General features: G+C 35.0%; 2 protein-coding genes across 2 annotated transcripts; one reads left to right on the forward strand and one right to left on the reverse strand.

Annotated features, from left to right (window-relative positions):
* Positions 1–1,499: 1,499 nt before the first annotated feature.
* LOC111890617 (pentatricopeptide repeat-containing protein At3g18020) lies at positions 1,500–3,911 on the forward strand. Its single transcript, XM_023886716.3, has one exon. The coding sequence runs from the start codon at positions 1,590–1,592 to the stop codon at positions 3,810–3,812; it is 2,223 nt and encodes a 740-aa protein (XP_023742484.1). The 5' UTR covers positions 1,500–1,589; the 3' UTR covers positions 3,813–3,911.
* Positions 3,912–4,522: 611 nt separating this feature from the next.
* Positions 4,523–9,339, reverse strand: LOC111890573 (uncharacterized). Its single transcript, XM_023886678.3, has 7 exons — positions 8,618–9,339; positions 7,744–7,822; positions 7,354–7,505; positions 7,100–7,223; positions 6,832–7,017; positions 6,485–6,556; positions 4,523–5,537 (listed from the first exon to the last, which is right to left on the reverse strand). Exons 1-7 carry the CDS (start codon positions 9,037–9,039, stop codon positions 4,749–4,751), a joined length of 1,824 nt encoding a protein of 607 aa, XP_023742446.1. The 5' UTR covers positions 9,040–9,339; the 3' UTR covers positions 4,523–4,748.
* Positions 9,340–11,095: the final 1,756 nt, after the last annotated feature.

Raw genomic sequence — 11,095 nt, forward strand, 5'->3', positions numbered from 1 at the left:
CAATAAATTTTGAACAAATTACATGGATGGTCCTTTAGCTTTTCAGTTTTTCCCTGATATGGTCCTTACGAAACTTTTTTCCCTGAAATGGTCTCTACGGAGCAAACATTGCACACAAAACGTCCTTATGACTAACTTTGTTAAAATATCTTGTTAAGTATATGCGAAAAGACGAATATACCCTTTGTTTTTATTTTTTTTATATTTATTTTAATATGTTATTAACTTGAAATAAAAAATGGGACTCCCTCTCTCTTTCTCTCTCTCTCTCTACCCTCACCACTCTCCCCTTCCCGTTTTTTTTTTCACCACTGGCCAAGGAAGAGGCTGCTAGCCACCGGAACTGTCCATTCCTTCCTCTTTCTGTCGCAATCCAGATCCACAAACACCTCCACAACTGTTGTTGTCCCCATCGATCTCTGTAGCTTTGCCAAAATGCTTGGTTACAGAAAAACGAACCAGAAGAAAGGATGTTGTTGCCTCCGATTTGGCCCCTCCACCTCCTTCTCCAGTCGAGTAGCATCACCCCACACATCCTATGTTTTTGTTCTGCTCGATCCTTGCCTCCCCTTCTCCTTCTGTTTTATTGTCAGACAAAGAAAGAAGAACCGATGAGGGAGCTGCCGGAGCAGCCCCTCGTTAGCACCGTCGTGGATACGAAAACCACCGACTTCCATCTTTCCCTCTTCTTACTCTGATCGACAAAACCACTGGTAACCATTCCTTTCATTTTCTCGATGGCTCCTTGACCCTTCGATCCAGTTGCTTCCTTTCCCCTTTGATTGGTGGTCGCCGATGACGAGAAAAGAACCACAGATGGTCGTTGGAGGTCGGCTGCTCCTCTTCACAATCTGCTTGACCACTAGAGCTTCCCAATCACTGCTTTCCATTTGTGTTTCTCTTTTTGCTTCTCCGGTCAGACAATAAACGGGGAACATTTCCCCATCGTTTATGTTGCTGGATCTCTAGTGGATCTACCATCGATGCCCGAGAGAGAGAGAGAGAGAGAGAGAGAGAGAGAGAGAGAGAGAGAGAGAGAGAGAGAGAGAGAGAGAGAGAGAGAGAGAGAGAGAGAGAGAGAGAGAGAGAGAGAAGGACCATTTGTGGACAAAGAACAAAGGGTATTTTCGTCATTTATAATTATTTAACAGAATCTGTTAACATAGTTAGTCATAAGGGCCTTTTGTGTGCAAGGTTTGCTCCGCAGGGACCATTTTAGAGAAAAAAATTTCGTAGGGACCATATCAGGGAAAAACTGAAAAGCTAAAAGACCATCCGTGTAATTTGTTCATAAATTTTGTTTATATGTAACAAAATTGTATTTAGAAGTATATTTTTAATTTCTTATTAGAAAGATTTCAAAATCAACGGCCATTGTTAACCCGATTTTAAAAAACAACCTATTTGATTATTTAATTTATTATTTTTATTATTATTATTATTATTATTATTATTATTATTATTATTATTATTATTTTTTTTTTTTTTTTTAATTTTTTTTTTTAAATTTTTTTTTGATATTTAAGTGTAAGTTTTATAGTTATGGAACTCGAGAGTTTTGAGTAGACCCAAAAAACCAAACCCAGAGTATGTTTCCACCCAAATTCCAGTTACGAAGTAAAGCAATTAGATCAAATTTCTGCAATCGTTCGAATTTTGCTCTCTTTTTCACCCACACTATTTCGTGTGATGAAGAAAGGAAAGAACAACAACACCTTGAAGAAAGCATTACTAACAGGTCTTATTGGACCAGAAGAATCCACAAGCTTTGTGCAATCGATCGCAATGTCGATGAAGCAATCACCCTTGTTGACAGGCTTTGCATCCATGGATACCACCTCGATTCGCTCAACCTCAGCAGCATAATCCACGCTCTCTGTGATTCCAACAGGTTTGCTGAAGCTCACCGTCGTTTTCTCTCATCTCTTTCTTGCTCTTCAGGTAATGGTTTTATCATACCAGATGAACGGACGTGTAACGTGATCATTGCAAGGTTATTGGATTGGGGGAAAAATCCCCATGTCACATTGCGTCTTGTCCATCGAATTATCGCTGTGAAACCTCATTTTGTCCCATCGTTGATGAATTTCAACCGTTTGATCAATCAGCTTTGTTCGTTTTCATACGTTCATTCAGCACATATATTGTTCTTTCATATGAAGAGTTTAGGCCATCTTCCTAACGAGGTTTCCTACACTACTTTGATCAATGGCTATTCCAGAATTGGGGAACTGAGTTTTGCACATAAGCTGCTCGATGAAATGTCTGAATCTGGGGTAATGCCTAATTCACTAACATACAGTGTCTTAATCCGTGGAGCTCTTCATGTAAGGAATATCGAACTCTACACCTCATTGCTTCAAAAACTATGGACAACAATGGCTAATGAAAATCACGATCACATTGTCAATCATGCTGCTTTTTCGAATCTAATTCATGCTTTATGTCAACAAGGAATGTTCAAATCAGTTTTTGAAATCGCTGAACAGATGCCTCAAGAGAACAACGTGAACAATGCTTTTGCTTATGCTCAAATGATAGACTCACTTTGTCTCCATGGAAGACATCATGGTGCTTCAAGAATAGTTTACATGATGATGAAACGAAATTATATCCCAAGCTTAGTTTCCTACAACTCAATCATCCATGGACTTACCAAAAATGGTGGATACCTTAGAGCATATCAATTATTAGAACAAGGAATCGAATTTAACTACACACCATCTGAAAACACTTACAAGATTCTCATACAATGTCTTTGTTTACAAGAACACAATCTTATAAAAGCAAAGAAGCTTCTTGACATTATGTTAAACAAAAAAGGGGTAGACAAGGTTAGAATTTACAATATTTACATACAATCTTTATGTCAAATGAATAAAGAATCTTCAACCGAGCTTCTAAACACCCTTCTCATCATGCTCGAGACAAAATGTCACCCTGACATAGTTACTCTCAACACAATTATCAATGGATTTTGTAAAATGGGAAAACTTGAAGATGCAATGAAGGTTTTAGAAGATATGTTAATGGGAAAGTTTAACTTTTGCACTCCCGATAGTGTGACATTTACTACAATTATAAGTGGTTTATTAACATTTGGAAGGACAAAAGACGCTTTTAACATGTTATATAAAGTTATGCCCGAAAAGGGTTTTCACCCGAGTGTCATAACATATAATGTTGTTCTTCGTGGTTTGTTTAACCTCGGTCTTGTGAAAGAATCCATGGATGTGTTTAACTCGATGCGCTTTGGTGGTGTTGTTGCTAACAGTAAAAAGGTGATATCAGATTCTGACATTGACATTGACACTGATAGTGACAGACTGATTGATGGTAGTAAAAAGGTGATGTCTAGGTTTGAACCTGATTCTGATATTCTTACTGTTAGGACAAACATGTGGGGTCCAGTTGCTGATAGTACTACACATGCAATAATGATTGATGGATTATGCAAATGTGATTGTGTAGATGAAGCAAAGGTGTTTTGGGATGATGTAATTTGGCCATCGGGGGTTCATGATAATTTTGTGTATTCGGCTATGATTAAAGGGCTTTGTGGGTCCGGGAAGTTTAATGAAGCTTGTGATTTTGTATATGAATTGGTGGATTGTGGGGTTAGGACGAATGTTGTGAATTATAATATTTTGATTGAAGGTGGTTGTAAGTTGGGTTTAAAAAAGGAAGTGTATCAGATTTTGGGGGAAATGAGGAAGAATGGAGTGGAACCGGATTCGGTTACATGGAGGATAATTGATAAATTACATAAGCAAAAGAAAGAGTGGGGTTCCGAAGACAAAATCAATGTATAACAAATAGGTATCGTTTCTTTAAAATGTCAAGTAATTGATAAAATAAGGTTATATAAGTAATTTAGTTGCCTTTTGGTAATTAGTTTTGTTGCAAACTAACCGATAGTTGTAAAACTAACTGTTAACTGAAAAGTTGGCTTATAGTTTATAAACTAGCCAATAAAAAATGATGTTTTGTAAAAAACTAACCGAAATATATATAATAACAAGGACATTTACAAGAATATGTTTTTATAGTTAATTAAGGTTATATTTGGGAAAAAAAAAAACTTTCAAAAACTAGTTTAAGTACTTTTTTGCTTTCTAAATATGACAACTTAAAAAAAATTGAAAAATAAGTTATCTTATCTTGCCAAACACAATCTAAATAGATAATTTAGCTACCCCTTTGATAATTACTTACACAAAATATAGTTATACAAGTAATTTGTGAGTTGCTATTTTCCGAAAATCAGCTGTTATATCATCATTTCTTATAACATCCTAAAACTTTGGTATTTTGTATTAACAAATATTCTTTTGGGAAATAAGTACTGTTCATTAAAACTTGTAGGTTTTTTTTGTCAAAAAATCAAAGCAAGAAAGTAACTTTCCTACGAGTACTACACACAATGGGAAGATTGAACTTAACTACGACTTGTGTATTCAATCTTGTGAAGTAATTGTAACAATCGATGAAAGAACATGAAATAATTATGTTTCAGTAGAAGTACAAAAAGTGGTTGGATTTTGCGAATTAAACAAAGATTAAATAGTAGTCCTCGATCAAACTCAAATCCGAACCGACATACAACTTTCAATGCATAACATACAACTCAACAAAGCATCATTACCTTCCGATTACAAACAAATAACAGAATCCACCACCACCACCACCTTTATGTGTTTGATTTCTCTTGAATTAATTAAAAAAAAAAAAAAAAAACAGAATCACATTCAAACAATACTCGGTGGGTCCCCTTCCCAATTACAAACCGCCCTTGCCCACCGCGTCCTAACACAATCCACCAACGGAGCATGCTGAGTCCGCTCCGGTTTCTCCACCTCCACCACCTCATCACCACCACCGCTACCGCCACTCCCGCCCGCCATAAACTCCTCCGGCGTCCACCGTGGTGGGACCGAAACCCTCAACTTAGTCAACCTTGGCCGTTGCACGCCCACCTCACTCCCGAAAACAGCTTTTGCAATCCCATTAAAATGCCACAAGTAAAAGACCTTTTTACCCATCAACCCTGTGGAATCCTTCAACCCACCAAACCCTTTATCCAAATCCAAAAGCACTTGCCAAAACTCACTCCAAACAATAAACCCCGAAGAACACAACGCCTCCATTTTTTCCGGCGGGAGATTCACGTTTGTTTCCCGGAGGACTTGCCGGAATCCGTCGACGGAGATGAATCCACCGCCGCCCGATTGGTCTTGGGAGTCGAAGGCTCGCCGGATTGTCGTTTCGCGGTTTTCAAATTCGTTTTCGGCCTGGACCTGTGGGTCCAGGGCGAATAACACGGTGTAGTGGGATTCACTTCCCACTACCCAGATCGGCCATTTTGGGGATTTTAAGGATTGGCCGACTTTGCAAAAATTGAGGGATTCTAGTAATGTCAGGAATCCGACTTCTACGGGAGTCAAGATTCCTTTGACAAACATTCCGCCGCCTAAATCCATTTTTCCATCGAATACGTTGGCAACCGCCATTCCCGAGAGTAGGAGGTTAACAATTTCCTGAAGGGAAGACATAAAGGGAAATTGTCAGAAAAGTCCTAATATTTTCGGAAAAGTTTCACTTTAGTACCAAATTTTTTTTTTTGACATAAAAGTCCCGATTATTTTATTTTGGCTCAAATTAACGAAAAAGTCTTTTTTTTCTTTTAACAGGAAATGACATGTTATCGTGTAAGATTAAATAATCGGGACTTTTCTGTACAAAAAAATGGGACTAAAGTGAAACTTTTCCGAAAACATTGGGACTTTTCTGACAATTTCCCAAGACATAAAATATTGATTTGTTAAGGATGTGTAGATGTTTTTTAATTTTTTACTATGTTGTAATTATACATGAGAAATGTTGTTTGCATAAAAAATGGTAACTATTGTATAAATTGGTAGAATATGAAACATTGTTTGCATGGATTGGTAAAAAAGTGAAATATTTATCGCATAAATGGGTAAAAAGTGAAATACTGCGACAAAAATTGGTAAAAAAGCAAAATGTTAATTGCATAAATTGGTAAAAAAGTGAAATGTTGATTGCATAAATGAGTAAAAAAGTGAAATACTGCGACAAAAATTGGTAATAAAGCAAAATGTTATTTGCATAAATTGGTTAAAAAGTGAAATGTTGTTGCATAAATTGGTAAAATGAAGTGAAATATCGTTGTATAGATTGATATGAAAAGGTGAAATGTTGTATAAATTGGTAAAGAAGTGAAATATTGTTTGCAAAACTTGGTAAAAAAATTAGAACATTATTGAATAAATAAAAAAAAATGAAAACTTGTTGCATAGACAAGCATTTATGTAATAAAAAGTGGTTGCATATTTCAATTAAAAAAAAACTTTGTTGCATAAACTGGAAAAAATGTAAAATTTTGTTGCATAAATACATATTTAACCCTATAAATAATTATTATTACAATACTAAGGAAAAAAAATTGGTATGTGAATAATACCTGTGATGCATGTCCAAATGGAGCTGTAACTAAAGGTTGGCTAGGGTCATCTCTGTCAGATTGAACTGTTTCCTGAAAAATAAATTAGAGATTAATAAAATATTAAACATAATAAAAGCTCATTAAACTAAGAAAAAATATACTTTCTAGTTATTTTAGAAAATAGAATTGCAATTTAACTAATATCATCATATCTAAAAATTGAATAGAAAAAAGAAAGAAGGAAACACGACTCCATTCCATTCCATCAGACAAAACAAAGAGTTTTTTTTTTGTTTATTCCAACGGAATGAACCATTCCATTCCATCCTCCAAACATTATAGAAGAGAAAAATACGAGTATTTACCAATCCCCGAGAAAGTAATGCGGAAAGTAGGAATAGGAGTGCTCCCATACGACTACGGAAGATCGGAATCATTGATTCCAGCCTCTGCATTGCACTTGCAGGAGATGTGAATGTGCTCACTGTCAAAACCTTTTGCAAATCAACACCGGATTCAAGTGAAAGACCTTCAAGTGATCTTGCAACAATCTGTTCATATCATCCGAAAATCAATATTTAAAAAGTCTATATATATAAACCAACATCAGGGAAATTACGAAAGTGACCTTACCTCATCTTTTTCCTTTTCATCTTTACCCTCAATGTTCTGGTCAAAAATTTTCAGAGATGCAATTGTTGCACTGTTATTATTTCCACATAAAAACAAGATTTCACCCATGCTCCTCACCAAGGCTCTACAAGTAAGTATAAATGTCTTTCAGAACATTTTAGTTTAAGAGTGAAAATTACCAATAACCCCTCACATTGACATCAGTACAAAGACAATAAAAGGCATTTACGTCATTTGCAAAGAAAAAAGATCACCTTGATTTTGTTTCTTCGGTTAGAGAGCCAAATATATTTGACACAGAATCTTGATTTTCCTGAAGTCTTCTTGAAATTGATTTCATTGGTGTATTTTGAACACCTTTTACCAATTCTTGTGGGAAAAATAAGAGGTATTTAAGAACAAATGCCTGCGAAATGAAAATAAAAAAATAAAAAGTTGAGATGTAGGAATTGTTGAAGTTGTCATGAATTAAATCTTTATGTGTTAAAACTGGTTTCATGTTTTGCAGTGTGATTAAAATATGTAATCATGCCTTTTAGTTTAATTTAGTTTCTGTTTTTAAGATTGAGAAAAGTTAAACTAACTACCAATAATTTTTTTTAAAGAATATATAATTTATAACGACATGAATTCAAGAAATTTACTTGTATAGCTGCTAAGACACCACATGGCCCACCTTCATGCTGAACTAATCCCATTGATGTTTCTTCATCAGGACTAAACCTACAAGCAAATTATATTCTCTAGAATAAGAAAGGAGCAAGGTTTTACATAGCATAAAGTGAAAGGCTAGATGCAATAAACAACATACTTTCATTGATTTGTTTATTATACTCTTTCAGCAAATATGTAACGTATACACACATAAAACTAAAAGTTATGCTGCTCCATTGTTATTGCTAAGGTGACGTCTGAGAGATGCCCTCCATATTCAAGTATATGGCACATTAACTCTCCTTTAACAAAAAGGGACGCAAATTTTTTATTCAAATGCATACAATTCTTTAGGATGAATTAATTTCGATGTCTTAATTGTTTTTAAAGCACTCTAGAAATTCATCATGTGTAACATTAATTTCTATGGTCACATTGAAAACTTGGAAGTCACGCGTGAACACCTTCAACCGTGTAACACTAAATTCTTTGTCTACATAAGGCTGGCTCCAAGTTAATTAAGATACATCTAATTGTCATTTCTTACATGCTTCTTGGAGTAGCAATGAACTCAAAGAAGAGTCTCATTCTAAGAATTCTTCAATCTCCCTAATTTTTAATGTCTCAAAATGAAAGCTTTATCTCTAGATTGATCTTAATTCTAAGCTGATAAAAGTTTTGATTTAATTCTCAACTGATATATAGGCATTAAGCATGGGTTTTATACTTTTATATGTCCGATTAGATTATACAAACTAAGGTTACAAAAATAATTACTAACTAAACTATGCATTACATAAACTGCGAGATCGATAGGAAAACAGTAAATATTCAATTGCATTATATAACCAATTGCTATAATACCTGATTCCCTGATTGCTCCACTGCGCAAGTATTCCCTTTGAAACTTCATTTCCGAACACCATTGAGAATAGCTGTTGTGCTTCATCCGATGATAACTCTTTCCCCAAAAACTTGTCTTCCTTCACTATCGCCACAGTTTTATCCACTTTTGACGATGAAGCCTCCGAGGAAGAAGGAACATCCTTAGGCGCACTAGTAATAGTAGCAGTCGTGGGCATAGCTGCCGATGCCGCCATCATACGCTTTTCAGCTGCTGCCGCCATCAACTCCCTCTGCAACCTCCGATTCTTCAAATCCGGCGACTCTTCCAAAGGAGTCTCAGCGCTGTCGTCCCTCGCTTTGCTCCTCTTCGGCTCTGGCGGTTCATGTTGCATGCTCATCCGTAACGCCTTTTGCAAATCATCCTCCTCGTGATCCTCCATTGGAATCGAATCAAATCAAATCAAATCTTTCCTTATCTCTATGAGACCAGATCCCTCAGCTAAATAAAACCTTCACCCAAATTAGGGTTTCCCAAATCGAATATCCAACAAATTATTATGTATGTATATATACACAAAAAGCAAATCAAAATCAATCAAAAAAATTATACAAACATCTACACACAAGATTTAGCTAAAAAAGCCCTAACATCTTGACTTGAAAGCTTACAGTCTCTGTGAGAGTCCTGCGACTGTATATATAGAAAGGGGCAAAATTGAATCCGTTATTGGGGGTTTAATTTAAACCTAATTTATATCCAACGAACATAATTTGGCGTCTGTTGAGTGTTGACCCATGGGCCAACGACGTCGTATTTACGTCACTCGGGGGGAATGACGGTTGCGTCCTCAGGATGAATTGAGGCGGCTTTCAGATGCGAAGGGTGTTCTGGTCATTAAATAAGTATAAATTAAATATTATTATTTTTCAGGCGATAATATACTTGGCTTGTATGAAGAGTTGCGAAATCTGTTGGGTTTTTGTGTAGTAAAGTGATTGTGACAGGGTGTTCATGTATGTCTGTATTACATAACTAAATTATATGTCCAGAGATATTCACTATTTCACTACAATGCGATGTTTTGCAAGAGATAATACATAATTATTACACTTTCGGTAAAATCAGATAATAATCATCGGTCTGAATTCCTAAAATCTTCTGGTGAAGAAAAAGTTTGAAAACATTGTTCAAATAAAGAACAAGGTCATAAAAATGCATATGAAAAACAAGTCGAAAATCTTCACGTATCTGTTTATTTTGTAAGTTTTTTAATATATGTTGCATTTTGTCTACTAAGTGATATATTGTTCCTCGTTTGCTATGAAAAAAAATAGTTGTTAGGGTTTGGAGGAAAAGCATCGAGAGACATCGTTGATTGTTTGAAGGATTATGTGATCAATTTTCAAATATAATATTTCTATATCTGGATATCATGAAATCAAAATTATGAGGATAATTATTGAACAATTTATTATCATGAAAGCGAGACTAAGGATTTGTAGAATTCGAATTATTCTGATTACCAAAGATAAATCCATTCAAAATCAAATGTTGATTCTTTCTCATAAATGAATTGATGACAATTTAAGGAAAATATCATGAAATATAATGCAATAAAGGAGGTTGCCCCTAGGACCCTGCAACGAGCTCCCTCGATCCTTATCATGTGGTCAAACTAAGATCAAACTCATTTTACACAAATGTGCATTCCACATTTTCTAACTTGTACATACAATCAAGAAATTAAACTTTAGTGATAATGTATAAATTGCGTTATACTAAAATGACCAAGTCACACTATATCCTCAACAATAGTTTCGAACAACTTATGGTGAAGAACAAGTTCGAAATCTTATTCCAAAGTAAATGTTCGTAAAATATTGTTCGCACTCAAATCTTCAATAATTTTTCGCGGTTCTTGCATAAGGCATGTTTCTTGAGATAAAAACAAATTTGACTGATGTAGCTTGAATTGACTTTGATCACTTGAGAGATTTTGTTTTAATTAATTTTGACCAATATCTATATAAAAAATCTTATATAAATTCGGGACAAAACTGCAAAAAAAAAGGTCCATGTGGTATGTATTTTTTTCAAGGTTTAGTACAAACCTCGACTTTTTTGGCTTCGTGGTCATTTTGAGCTAATTTCGTTGTGGATTTGATCACTCAGTAAACTGAAATGACTGTAATACCATTGGGGTTTTTCTCATTTTTAAAAATCTAATACTTATTTATTTATTTAAACAATTAAAATTTAAGAGGGCTCTCTCTCTCTCTCTCTCTCTCTCTCTCTCTCACACACACACACATACACACCTTTTAACCTATAAAATAAGATGAAAAAAAACCTAGATTGCAATGAAATAATAGTTTGACAAATGGGCTCCTTATTAACTTTTAATCAAGCTTCGTCTTTCATTATCCACAAAATATATTCATCTATAATCCATCTTCACAAAATATATTCATCTATAATCCATCTTCTTGTGTAAA

The sequence above is a fragment of the Lactuca sativa genome, chromosome 6, assembly GCF_002870075.4.
Source record: "Lactuca sativa cultivar Salinas chromosome 6, Lsat_Salinas_v11, whole genome shotgun sequence".
Taxonomy (NCBI): domain Eukaryota; kingdom Viridiplantae; phylum Streptophyta; class Magnoliopsida; order Asterales; family Asteraceae; genus Lactuca; species Lactuca sativa.

Coding starts and splice junctions, on each gene's coding strand:
- LOC111890617 (XM_023886716.3), top strand. CDS start 1,590: ATGTTTCCACCCAAATTCCAGTTACGAAGTAAAGCAATTAGATCAAAT.
- LOC111890573 (XM_023886678.3), bottom strand. CDS start 9,039: ATGGAGGATCACGAGGAGGATGATTTGCAAAAGGCGTTACGGATGAGC. Junction 7,823..8,617: donor TGGAGCAATCAGGGAATCAG/GTATTATAGCAA, acceptor ATTTGCTTGTAG/GTTTAGTCCTGATGAAGAAA. Junction 7,224..7,353: donor ACCGAAGAAACAAAATCAAG/GTGATCTTTTTT, acceptor ACTTACTTGTAG/AGCCTTGGTGAGGAGCATGG.